The sequence below is a fragment of the Acomys russatus genome, chromosome 16 (assembly GCF_903995435.1).
Source record: "Acomys russatus chromosome 16, mAcoRus1.1, whole genome shotgun sequence".
NCBI lineage: Eukaryota > Metazoa > Chordata > Mammalia > Rodentia > Muridae > Acomys > Acomys russatus.
Window position 1 is genome coordinate 6,050,469 of NC_067152.1, and position 13,162 is coordinate 6,063,630.

A 13,162-nucleotide genomic window follows, 5' to 3' on the forward strand; every position below is an offset into this window, starting at 1 on the left:
CAGGATCAGCTTCCTATATCAAACCATCCTTGCATTCCAGGAACAAATTCCATTTGGGATTGGCAAATAATATTTTTATTTTTTTTATTTATTTATTTTTGTTGTTGTTTTTTGAGACAGGGTCTCTCTGTGTAGCCTTGGCTGTCCTGGACTCACTTTGTAGGCCAAGCTGGCCTCGAACTCACAGTGATCCGTCTGCCTCTGCCTCCTGAGTGGTGGGATTAAAGGCATGTGCCACCATGCCCGGCGGCAAGTAATCTTTTAATATGCTGTGCTTAGTTGGCATCTTGTTGACGATTTTCCTCCTCCTCCGTCATCATCATGTTGCAGGGGGCTGTGCATGTGGAGGCCAGAGGAAAACTCTGTGGAGTTGGTTCTCTGCTTCTACTTTTACTGAGTTCTGACAATCAAACTCAGGTTACCAGGATTACACAGTGAATGCATTTCCCTGCTAAGCCATCTCAGCTCTCCTGATTTTGGGACTTACCACCCCCACCTCCCGAGACAGGGTTTCTCTGTGTAGTAGCTCTAGCTGTCCTGGAACTCTCTCTCTGTAAACCAGGCTGGCCTCAAACTCACAGAGATCCTCATGCCTCTGCCTCTCGAGTATTGGGATTATTAAAGGGGTGCGCCACCACTGCCCGATGTTTTTTAAATACGAGTTTGTATCGGTGTGATGCTGGCTTTGCAAGTTAGTAAGTGCTCTCCACTTTAAGAAATACTGGCATTGGATCTTTATGTTTAAGTAGAATTCACATGCTAAACTAGCAGGTCCAGGGTTTTGCCTAGAGTTTAGGTGATCGGTTTAATTTCATTTCTCCTCTGTAGATGTGACTGCAAATATATTTCTTTGATTAAGTCCTGGTGGGCGTTGTGTCTGGCTCATCCAGTTAACCTCGTTTGTTGACGCACATTCATATATATTGGTAGTAATGTCTCCGTATTCATTCTGATTTTGACAATTTCAGTCTTCTGTCTTCTTAGTCCACCTAAACGATTATCAATCTTGCTAAATCCTGTCAAAGAACCAGCTTTGGACTTGAGTGATCTTTAGCAGTTTCTCATCCCCTATTCATCCATCTCTACTCTTATCTTTTTTATTTTTTAATTTTTATTTATTTACTTGGTTTTTCGAGACAGGGTTTCTCTGTGTAGCCTTTGCTGTACTAGACTCGCTTTGTAGACCAGGCTGGCCTCGAACTCACAGTGATCTGCCTGCCTCTGCCTCCCAAATGCTGGGATTAAAGGTGTGCGCCACCACTACCCGGCTTCTAATCTTGTTCTCTCTCATGAACATTTACAGCAACAAATTCTCTCACAAGCATTTACAGCAACAAATCTCTCATTAAGCAGTTTTGCTTTTGTTTGTTTTTGACAGCAGCTCAACAGTTTTGCGGGTTGTTTTTTGTTATTATTTGCTTTTGTTTCTGTCTCACAAGGCAGAGTTGGGGGGGTCTCAGAGATTGAATGAACTGCTCAGTAGAAGGGGACTCAGAGCATGCAAGGTGGCTTCTGGAAGAGGAGTGTGTAAGCTGCGGCTTTGTTTATAAGCATTCTTCTTGCCCACAGTTAGGAGGGTGCTGTTGGGCTGGCACAATAAGCCAGTTCCCTCTCTGGAACCCATGGTGGAAGGACCGACTCTTGAGAGCTGTCTTCTTGTAGGGGACGGGCTACATAGCCAATGTTCAGCCATCTTGTCAGAGCCTATGTTCCTATTTCTCCAGTAGTCTGCCATTCACCAGACACCAGCTGACCCTGTCATGGTTCAGCAGTTAGACTAAAGATTTAGACGGAGCCAATCTCTGGATCCTCAGGATTGCACAGTTGTAGTTTAGCAGTTAGATTAGATAAAGCTAGCAAAATATTCGGTGTGGCAGGATGTTGTGACCTGCTTGGAATTCCTTGCATCTTGAGATAGCCTGCAGCTGGGTTGCCATAGCAATATGCTTCCCTGCCTCCTGCCTTATAAAAACTGTGAAATTTCTCAATAAACGGGGTTTGATCAGAATGCAGACTTGCCCCCTTTTTCGTGTCTTGTGCTCTGTCTCTATACAGGAAAATTCTCCTCCCGACCGTTAGTCAAACCCCGGCAGGCCGGGGCATCTTCTGACCTCCATACATGCACTATGGCATATGTGGACCCATACTCACATCACACGACTTATTTTAAAAAGATTTATTTAATTATTTATTCATTATGAATACAGTGCTCTGTCTGCTTGTACCTCTGCAGGCCAGAAGAGGGCATCAGATCACATTATAGATGATTGTGAGCCACCATGTGGTTGCTGGGAATTGAACTCAAGACCTTCAGAAGAGCGGTCAGTGCTCTTAACCACTGTGCCATCTCTCCAGCCCGACTTAGTTTTTTTAAAAAAGCGTATATTGTTTACTTTTCACAATTTGTGAATTTTTTCAGGATGAGGCAGGGTTTCACCTGGCTTATGTTAACCTTGAACAACTCCTGACTCTAGCTCTCAAGTGCTGGGGTAACAAGAATATACACTTGGCTCAGCACTGCCTTATACAGTATTTTTTTAGTTAACTGCTTAAGCAAAAAAAAATTTTTTTCTTTTTAAAGGTTTCTGTGTATGGATGTTTTGTATGTATGTGCACCATGTGTATGCCAGGAGCCTGCAGAAGCCAGAAGAGGGTGTTGGAGCCCCTGGAACTGGAGTCACAGACAGTTGTGAGCTGTCACGTGGGCGTCAGGAGAGCCAGGTATCTCTTTCCATCACTCTGCACCTACACCTTTGAGTCAGAGTCTCTCAAACCCGAGGCATGTTTCCTTGGCTGGGCTGGAAGCTAGCAAGTGACAGGCATCCTCCTCCTACCTTCCCTAGGAGCTGAGGCTGTAGGCATTTGTGTAACTTCCGGCTTGTGACATGGGTAGTGGAATCCAATCTCTGGGTCCTCAGGATTGCACAGTGAGTGCTCTTAGCCGCTGGGCCATCTCCCCAGCCTCAGCACTACGCTTTTGAACACAGCAGGAGCTCCAGAACTGAGCAGGAGGATCTCTGGCTTCTGATGATGGGCCAGGGTCAGAGCATCTCCTGGGTACCACAGCTGTCCTCTCCAGCTAATGCCTCAACTTCTTTACCTGCCTTCCCAGCTGAACGCCACAACTCTTGCTTCACAGCAGCGCTGCTTAGGAGGTTAGGGGAGATAGAAGCTTACAGTAGAAGCCCCACAAATGGTTCCTTATCTCCTATCTGCTCTGCTTCTGCTACTCTCCAAAACAGCTGAATTCTGCTCCTTCCCTGCCCCTTCGCCCCCCACCCAGATGAAAGGCACCTTAGTTAACAGGTACCCACTGGGTCTGCATCACATGTAACAGCTGAGGATGCCACTCTTTCTGTGGGCCCCAGCCCCATCACCTCCTTCTGCCCCCTTCTGTTTAAAAGATACTTTAAAATTAATTGTGTGTGCATGCACACAAGAGTGTAGGTGCCTGTAGAGGCCAGCGTTACATCCCAGGGAGCAGGTGCTACTGACATGGGCACTGAGAACAGAGCTCTGGTCCTCTGCAAGAACAGACTGTGCTCTTAACCCCTGAACCATCTCTCCAGCCCTGAGACGCCTGTCCTGAGATCTAGATTCTGTCTCTCTGTCCCTGCATCTGTCAGTTAGGGTCCCATGTAGCCTCAGCTGGCCTGGTACTTGCTAACTGAGGGTGCACTTGAACCCTTGGTCCCCCAGCCCTGGATCCATACCACCTTCTTTAGGGAGGTCCTCAACTCCTGGCAGAGGTTCAGACCCCTGACCCTCCATTCCTGTCCTCCTGGGCCACCCACCCACATGGTCCCCAACAGTCATCAGGACTGGTCAAAATAAACACAAGCCCCAGGACACCTTGGTAAAACTTTATTCACAAACTCCAGAGCCCTAGGCCTGGCTCAGTCAGAGGGTACATTCTTAGCAGTGGCAAAAACCCCAAATAGAACGCGTTTGTCAAGACTAACCATTTTAATTTAAGTTAAAGCATTTCTGGAAGACAAATGCAATTGATAGAAAATATAAAAAAACCTTTACTGTACAAATTTTACATCACATTCAAAATAAGCGAATAGACACCACAGAAGATATTAGGTGTATACACACACAGATGCTATCCTGGCTAGTGCTGCAGCATAGCACGGCTGTTCCACCCGACTCTGTCGCTACAGGGCAACAAGGGCTTGCCACTCCCTGCCTGGATCACGAGACGACGGCCGAGGGCTCTGATGTGGTGCATCAGAGCAGCCAGACCAGCACTAGCTAGGATTCAGTACTGGCCACTCTGATGGGAAAAGGCTTCCTTAGGGGTGAGGCTGGGAACTGAGTGCCTGGAATAGGCGGGTAGGCCCTCTGCGGCCAGAGCCTTTCTCGTTGCCTTCACAGTGGCTATGGGGGCTGAATTCACAGTATCTCATCCTTCTTGTGCCTCCTGGGAGACAGGGAGAGCACACGGGAGGCAAGCTTTCCTAACCTCAATTCACAGTCACCTAAGTAGAAAGGGAAGCAAGGGACCATGATGGGGAACACTCTTAAGTGAAGGGCGGTACAGAGGCAGGCCTTGGAGAGGGCAGGGGAGGGTCCTAGGACTACAGCTCTGAGTTTGGCAGAGGTCGGGCCTCCAGGACATGGTCAGGGACCACGGCTATTCCTGTCTGGTCCCCAGCACATGCACAGGACCACATTCACCACAGGGTTTAAAGCTTTCCAAACTGCGATGTTCACAGTACAGAGCGAGACCCAGGCTCACTGTCAGAGGGCTCTGTGTGTGTGACGCCTTCTGTGGGCTGGTGTCAAGGGGATGAAAGAGTTGACACGGCTGTTAGTCTGATGGCTCGTGTGAGGGGAGGCCAACACCACAACATTCACATAGTGAAAGAATGGCCGGAGGCTAGGCACTGTGTGTGTGGCCTTTGGGAAAGTGCCAACAGCACAGAGGCAGTAGGGAGAATGAGTAGGAAGGAGCAGGGAGGTCACGTGAAGGGATGGGGGAAATGACGGACAGTCCCATTTCAGAGGACACATGACCCATGTGTTGCTGAACACAGGTTGATAGCTCTTCCTCCCCACACTGAGGCAGAAGGGTCAAGATGTTACTGTCCCAGATCTCCTGTACATGAACAACTGTGCTGGCAGGAGGTGGGCAAGAGACACCTGGGCCGGGCGGTGGTGGCACACGCCTTTAATCCCAGCACTCGGTAGGCAGAGGCTGGTGGATCTCTGAGTTCGTGGCCAGCCTGGTCTACAAAGCAAGTCCAGGACAGTCAAGGCTACACAGAGAAACCCTATCTCAAAAAAACACAAACAAAAAGAGAGACACCTGGACCAGATTCAGATGCAAGGGAGAGCTCTGAGAACTGAGGTTTACTCAGATTTAACTGAGGGAGCGACATGGCCACTCCACGGCGGGACCACTCCCATTTCTTTTGTGGAGGCTGACGCTGCCTACCCTCTGTTCAAGGGCCACTCTGCTCTGTAGATGACAGCTTTCAGAGCATGTCTGAGTTACCTCACTCCAGCCCCTTCTGCTTGTTGAAATGAACACAAACGGAAGTCTGAGGCTCAAAGATAGTTTATCTAGCTGAGGTGTTTGGACGGTCTCATGCCCCCAGCTGAGCTCAGAAGCGCACACAGGGATCAGAAGTGGTAGCAGGTCTAGAACCTTTTGGCATGACAAACAATGGGTTTGAAGGTGCTAGGGCCATTGCAGGTTGCGTCTGCCACCTTCTCTCCTCTCAGCCAAGAACTCACTGTCCACATAGCTAGCTGATGGACTGGCTCTCGGCTCTGGGGGGTGAATATGAGGCACTGGGGGTTGGGGCGGGGTGGGGCCGGGCAGGGCAGCTTATGACGATAGAGGCTGAGTTGCACAACCTTCTTGCCCATCTGGAGTCCTCAGAAGTAGCACATGTCACCCCAGATGTGTGACTGTTTCCTCCCCCTGTGGTAGAAGCTGGGCTAAGAGCCATCAGATCCATCTAGCGGCCACTCGGATTCTGTATGTACCTCAGCACAAGCCCAGAACAGCCAGAACTGGATCCAAGCTCTCCAGGAACTCCTAACGCCTATAATCCAGATGGATTTCTAGCCAGAGCTCCCTCTGTTACCTAAGGAAGGGCTGGCGTTCCTTTATGGGACAGAGGGGACCGGTGGGGGTCAAGGCCCAAGCACTGGCCAGGGCAAACCTCTTGCCATGTCCTCTTCCCCTATTAACAGCCACAGCCATTGTTTTTTTTTTCCCTTCTGGCTCAGCTCTGGGCCCCTCACTGTTGCAGGGGTCCCCCCGGAAGGGTGGGGGAGCGTTTCCGCTGCTCCACAGTGCCAGCACCCTTCTGCAGAATTATTACTGTCTCCTGTAAAATACCAAGCTTGCTGGGGAGGAACCTTTGTGTGAACACTGCTGCCGTGGTGTCACCTGGAGTAGCATGCATGGCTCGGGGCCCGAGCCCCATACACCTCTCTGAGGCACGTTCTGCATGGACGTGTCATTCTCCTAGTCTGCAGCTCGGGGTGCGAGGCTTCTCCGACTCCTCGTGGCGGTGGTTTGCATGGTTCCGAAGGGAGGACACGCTCTGCATGAACGTGCACGGCTGGCTACATCTTTGGATTACTGGATTCCAGGGCCCCCAGGCCAAACCTTTCAAAGCGGGGCATGACTTTGCTGCTGTTCATGCTGCGAAGAGGAGCAGAGACGCGGGTTATGGCCCCGCCGGTCTCGCCCAGAGTCAAGGTGTCATGAGCTCAGCTTAGCTGAGGATCTGAGTGGTGACAAGTGCTTGGTCCACAGCCCTGGCAGAGCTGCTCCTGGCCACCCTAAGTTGTGGTGCCTACCTGGCAAGGGGAATGGGAGAACAATGACACGGCTTGTTCACCTGACTCCCCAGCACCCAGCATGGCGGTAGCCGTCGTGGGCTCACAGAGGCTGTTTCCTCACTGGCTGCTCCAGTTAGAGAGACCTGAGGACCAGGGGTGTTACACACTCCTTTTGGAAACAAGGCTCGTGTGGGGTCCACTAGGGCCACTATGGAAAAGAATTCGGAGCCCAACTGCAGAATCTGGTTGACAGCAGCTCTGCCTCCATTACCAACGGTGACAGGTATCACTTTGTTTAAGACGTTTTTTTGAGTGTGGCTCCTGAGGACCTAGACAGGGCCCACAACCTCAGTGCTGGCTCCGGTTAGCTCTGAACCACGACACCCCTTGCAGGACAATGTCTCAGAGTCACCAAGCTCCTCCTCCCCATCCTCTGAGCATGCTTGGCAGGGGGTCCATGAAGGTGTTAGTAAGGGCTTGGGACCAGAGGAACGCAAGCAAGAGCCACTCTTGGGAGAACAAGAGAGAAAAGACCGTCTCATCCGCGAAGGCAGCTGAAGGCTGTTCTTCCGTCTTGAGGGGTCACCCTGTTAGTGCCATCCTTCCCTGGCAGTGACACACGTCAGGCACCCACAGGCCACGTGGATGGGAGGGGCCGTTGTTAAAAAAAAAAAAACAGCGCAAGGAGGAGACTGGAGCGGCAGAGGTGGCGTCCCCTGGGTTAGTGCCTGCTGGCGCGTTTTGAGTCTTAGCAGAAATCATGGAGCTGAGCTGGCGATTAGGAGGAAGGAAGCCCCAGGGCATGCAAGCCAGCCAGGCCTACAACCTACAGACAGAGGAGAGAGTGGGATCAGAACCTGAGCCTAAAGGAGCCAGGGCACGGCGGCTTGGCCAGAGCAGCTGCCCAGGGACCCACCTGCCCGTAGGGAATAGGGTCCCAAATCCACCCTTCAGAATGACAGTGGGGCAAGTCTAACAGGTGGCATGGGCACAGGAAAGCTTTCCCAAGCACCCACAGCTCCTTGTGACAATCAAACTGGCTTCTGAGAGATTATTACTCCTGCTCTTTCCTCCCTCTACACTGATCATTATTATTGCTGTTATTAATATTTGTAGTGCTGGGGCCCAAACCCCCAACCTCATATACACTAAGCAAGAGCTCTACCACTGAGTCACATCCCTAGCTATTCAGGGTCTCTCTTGGCAACTCGCTTTGTAGACCAGGCTGGCCTCAAACTCACAGAGGGGCCACCTGCCTCTGCCTCCTGAGTGCTGGGATTAAAGGTGTGCGCCACCACACCTAGCTGCCATTGCTTTGACTTCTGAGATTTCACTATGTATCCCAGGCTGGACCCACACATAAAATTACCCTCCCTCAGCTTCCTGGATTCTGGGATGACAGACATATGTTGCCACAACTGGCTCACTGAATTCTCTTTGGAGCTCTGGCCAGAGGTAGGATTTGTGGGACTTTGGTTCAATGAGCTAAATCCCCCCTTCACCCACATGCTAGCTCATGTGGTGTAGAGAGAGAGGGGAGAACTGCCTGCCACACGCTGTGGGTTTCTCTCACCCTCTGTGAGGAACACAAGCCTAGTGGCCCTTGCTGGTGGCTGTTTTAGCTGCAGAAGGTCACAGTAGCTGGCATGCAGAGACAGAATGGGAAAGGCAGCTATGCAGTGGGACAGCCACACACAAGCAGGAAACGAGAGAAGTGACAAACACACTATTGCTCCAGAACTGGACAGGAGCTCTTAAAGTCAGGGTGACCATAGCGTCCTTTTCCGTAGTAGCGGCTCCTCCAGCGGCTGGCGGGGGGGGTGGGGGGTGCCCAAGACCATTTCACCAGCAGTTGAAGAGAGCCATCCAATTCGGTCCAGCCCGGCAGGGTGATGGCAGCCAGCAGACAGATGGAGAAGTTAGGACGATGGGAGAGGGGAGATGACAAGATAGGCCATCACCCCACCCCACCCCGAAAAAACGAAACGTGACAAAGCCAATGGGAAAGAAAGGAGAGAAACAAAAGTTAGAGGCATCGTGTCTAAAGAAGCGCGGGCCAGGGACACAAAGCTCAGCCTGTAATGAGCCTGTCATCCTGGCTGTCACAGGAAGCCTGGGAGCTGGTGGCTGTGGCCTGGTGTGGGTTTCTCATCTGTGATGAGAAGGTGGGGCTGACTGGGTTCCGGGAACAGGAGCCACCAGGTCAGGCACGGTTTGATAGAGGAGGAAGCCTGTGCTTAAGAGGGCCCAACGTCTACAGCAGCACAAGGCTCAGCCTCTGAGCCTCGCCACCCCTGCCCCACTGCCAACGCAGGCACCTCACCTGCTTACAAACTTTCGGGGGCATTACCGCCTGACACTTTTTTTCGAGACAGGGTTTCTCTGTGTAGCCTGGCTGTCCTGGACTCACTTTGTAGACCAGGCTGGCCTCGAACTCACAGAGATCCTCCCTTCCCCTCCCCCACCCCCTGCTGTGGGAACTGAGACAAGTGACAAGGCCCCAGGTCCAGATGAAGGGTTGTGGCTGGAGAGGAGTCTTTGGGAGAGGAAGCCAGAGAGCTAAACAGGACAGAATACAAGACGATGACAGTGGACCCCGCTCTGTGCCTCGAGGCACAAAGGACCACGATAGGAAAAGGCTTCTGACACAAGTGCCACACAGCTCGGTGGTATGACCCACTGAGGGGCAGCAAGCTTCCAGTGCTCCACAGGTTCAGCGACTAAGTGGGTGTCAGCCTAAGCAATATTGATGCTGCCTGTTGGGGCTCTTTTGGTACCCACATGGTCCTGACCTCTGATCCCTTCTCTCAGGAACTACTCTGTCACCCTGGTCTACCCTGGGCTTGGTGCCAGTGATGGTTTAATACACTGGTGAGTAGGTTTACAAAGGTGGAAACCAGAGGTGCTGGCCTGTTACTGGGCACTTCTAGCACACCAACTGGGCAGATGAGGCTCCTTCAGCTACTCTGCCCTGTGGAAGCCTCAGATCGCAGTCTGATAAATAACCACCAGAGGGCGCCCACACACACTTCAGACAAGGCCCACAGGGTGTGGCTCATGGAGCGAGTACTCACTCAGCCGATTTCCAAAAGTGCCCAGGGTGAGAGAGCCGCCGGTTCAGCTTGGGCAGCTTCTCCAGCATGTCCATCAGCAAGCTGAAGCTGGGTCTCTCCTGCAAGTCGAAAGCCCAGCAGGCAGACAGGATCTCCTGCAAAGAGCACTGAGGTTGGTGGTGTGGGGGCAGCTGGGGAGTGAGGTGCACTTCATAAGGGTCTCCACGAAGCTCCCGAGAGCCAGGCACACATGTGGACTTTGCAGAACTCTGGGAAGTGTTTCAGATGAGCTACCAACCTTCCAAGTCAAAACGCAAGGTTCTCGGGATGTACATAGAATGGGGCCGCCACAAGGGGGCGCCTCAGTATTAGCAGAGTGGAGACTGGACAGACCAAATATGGGTGCAGCAGCTGACCACCTCCCCCATGCCCCCACCTCCCCAACCCCCACCCCCTGCCTCAGAACAGCTGCCACCACAGCAAAAGGAAGGCTTTCTTCCCAGGGTCCACTCAGCCCGAGAGCGCCCTCTGCAGCCTTGACACCCAGGAGGGTGGCCTGCACATGTGGCCAACACAAGGCATCGTTAGGAAAGCCAGAGACCCTGTCTGTGGTCCTTTTCAGATGCGTGCATGGAGGGCAGTCCAGCCACGTGTCCAGCCCACGCTTGGACCTGCCTCCTTCTACTCACTCCGACTTCCTTCCCCAGGCTGACGGATGCCAGGACTCGCCTCACTCCTTCCCCACTTCCGACCTGCCAGATCAGGGCCTCTGCGGGCTGGTGTTTGAAGGGCCAGTCTCTTGCCTGTAGTTCATACCACACAGTCCTGCAGAGACACACCATAGTGTGAGCTATTAGACCGTCACAAAACCCCACAGGCGCTCCTGTGGCACATTAGGAGCCAGAGACAAAAGATCAAAGAGGACACAGTCACCCTGCCAGCAAGCAGCACAGCCACAGCTCTCCGAGGCACACCGCCCACGCTTGTGGCCTCCTCACCCAAATGCATAGACGTCAGCAGCTTTGGAGAAGGGTAGCTGGTCCTCATCCCTCCCGGGTATCATTTCTCGCACGATCTCAGGGGCCAGGTAGCACAGCCAATCATGGGACAGCTTCAGCTGGTTCTCACGCCTGGACAAGGACACAGGCCCCTCAGTGGGGAGCAGGTGGCCTGACTGTATACACCTGCACTCACACGTGGTACACAGAGAGCCTAAGAGGAGCACGGGGGTCTCGCCTTTGAACAGGCTCGTCGTATGCTTTTAGGGCAAGGGAGGCACCCCCCCCCCCCCCCCGTTGTCCCTGTGCTTAGGGAGGGGCTGGTCTGTCTAGGTCTAGTACCTCAGGCCTGTCTGCAGATGTCAAACCTGCATGCTGATTCTCTGGCCTGTTACTTTTCCTTGAGCACCCCCCCTCCCCCGGCCCCCCACTCTTAGGGAGGAGCTTTTCTTGCCACTCCAAACCCTTTACAACCACCTACAGTAAAACCCAATGCTCTTTCTCCTTAAGAAGCTATAAGCTGAGTCCCGCACCCATCACTGAGTGGCCGAGCTGAATGTGAGCTGGGGGGGAGAGGGGGCTCAGCCTCCACAGGGACCCTCCTGGAAATCATCAAGCACTGGGAGAGACCTAAACGTCACCCAGTTCCAAATCTGGACTGAACCCCGTGTGGGCAGAACCAGGACCCGAGTCAACCTAGCCTGTGCAGGGAAGGCTCCCCCCAGGGCGCAGGCAGGGGTACTCCACATAGTGCTCCAAGCTCCTCCCCCCCACCCCTGACTCCCGCAGACACCCACGGCCAACTCACCGCTCCTCTCGGACCACGCCCGAGATGCCAAACAGTCCGAAGTCTGTGATGACCACTTTGCCATTGTCATAAAAGACATTCTTGGACGTGAGGTCTTTGTGCACGATACCCTTAGCATGAAGGTACCCCATGCCCTGGAAGACAGCCAGCCTTGCGTCAGGGGGTGGGGATGTGAAGAGATGGAGGCTGAACTTTATTTGGGATGAGACATATTATCCCTCCCCCCCCCCAAATCCTCATACAGTCAGCAGGCAGAATAATGCCCTCAGCTTACAGTACACGAAGCAACCGAGGCTCAGAGAGGGAAAATGACTTGCCCCAAGCCACACAGCAGTTAAGACACAGAGCTCAGATCTGACCTCAAGGCAGTTCATGCTCTCTATGCCACTCTGTAGCCAACTAGCCTCCTTGGCCTCGGTTGAGGTGTGAAGTGTGGACAGAGTGATTGGCGGAGTCAAGGAGTGTGAAGACCAGCGACACGGGCTAGAGATGTAGCTTAGCAGTAAAGTGTGTGCTGAGCAGGCATGTGGGCCTGTGTCCAGTACTCAGCACTGCAGGTTTTAAAATAATTGGTCAGGGGCTGGGGAGATGGCTCAGTGGTTAGGAGCACTTCCTTGTCTTGCAGAGGGTCAGAGGTCAGAGTTCAGTTTCCACTAGCCATAGTGTCAGTGTCTCTCTCTCTCTCTCTCTCTCTCTCTCTCTCTCCTCCGCTCTCTCTCACTCTCTCTCTCTCTCTCCATCTCTCCTCTCCGGCCTCTATCTCTCTCTCTCTCTCTCTCTCTCTCTCTCTCTCTCTCTCTCTCTCTCTCTCTCACACACACACACACACACACACACACAGAGGGTGGGGTGGGGTGAGAATCATGGTAGCAGAACCCCCAGATGAAGCCTTTCCCTCACAGGCTAGCACTGTGCTGGCCCCTCTGAGCTTCCTCATTCATCAGGTGAAACATGGTGGTGGAGGACTCCCACCAGCGCGTGTTCTGGCTTGACCATTCAAGGCTCCTTTCCACAGAGCCCATGACCTGACAACGTGATCTTATTAAAGCCACAGCTGCTCAACTCCAATCCCCAAATTCTTAGGGCTCCTGGAGGTCCCTGACACCTCTGGGGCAAGACACTGTCACTCACAATAGAAATAGGCCTGTCTGAGCTAGGCATGGTGGCACACACCTTGAATCCCAGCACTCCAGGAGACAGAGACAGGCAAATCTCTGAGTTCAAGGCTAGCCTGGTTTACGAAGTGAGTCCAGGACAGCCAAGGCTAAAAAAAAAAAGAAAAGAAATGGCCTGTCTGCAGATTGAGCCCACCTCCATGAGGGCACTCAGTGCTTCCCCGCAAGTGTCCCTGGCTATAAAAAAGTTTGGGTCACATGCTAAAGAACATAAAAGCCACTTTTAGGAAACCTTATCATCCACGAGACAGGAAGCTGTTGTGGGGAGTCTCGGAGGAGAGCTTAACCCCAAGTGGATTCTGCTCTGAGACGCAAGAAGAT

The 13,162-nt window shown here is 52.6% G+C and overlaps 1 protein-coding gene across 2 annotated transcripts in view; it reads right to left on the minus strand.

Annotated features, from left to right (window-relative positions):
* Positions 1-6,458: 6,458 nt before the first annotated feature.
* Positions 6,459-13,162, minus strand: part of Ksr1 (kinase suppressor of ras 1) — a 139,867-nt gene continuing 133,163 nt past the window's right edge. The window contains exons 14-19 of one of the 2 annotated variants that reach the window (XM_051158088.1): positions 11,667-11,800; positions 10,859-10,990; positions 10,550-10,685; positions 9,882-10,015; positions 8,535-8,615; positions 6,459-6,667 (exon numbers count right to left, since the gene is read on the minus strand). In XM_051158088.1, coding sequence (XP_051014045.1) covers positions 6,589-6,667; positions 8,535-8,615; positions 9,882-10,015; positions 10,550-10,685; positions 10,859-10,990; positions 11,667-11,800 — 696 coding nt within the window. In that variant the 3' untranslated portion in view covers positions 6,459-6,588. The remainder of the gene's footprint in view (positions 6,668-8,534; positions 8,616-9,881; positions 10,016-10,549; positions 10,686-10,858; positions 10,991-11,666; positions 11,801-13,162) is intronic. The other variant, XM_051158086.1, reaches the window with a different exon arrangement.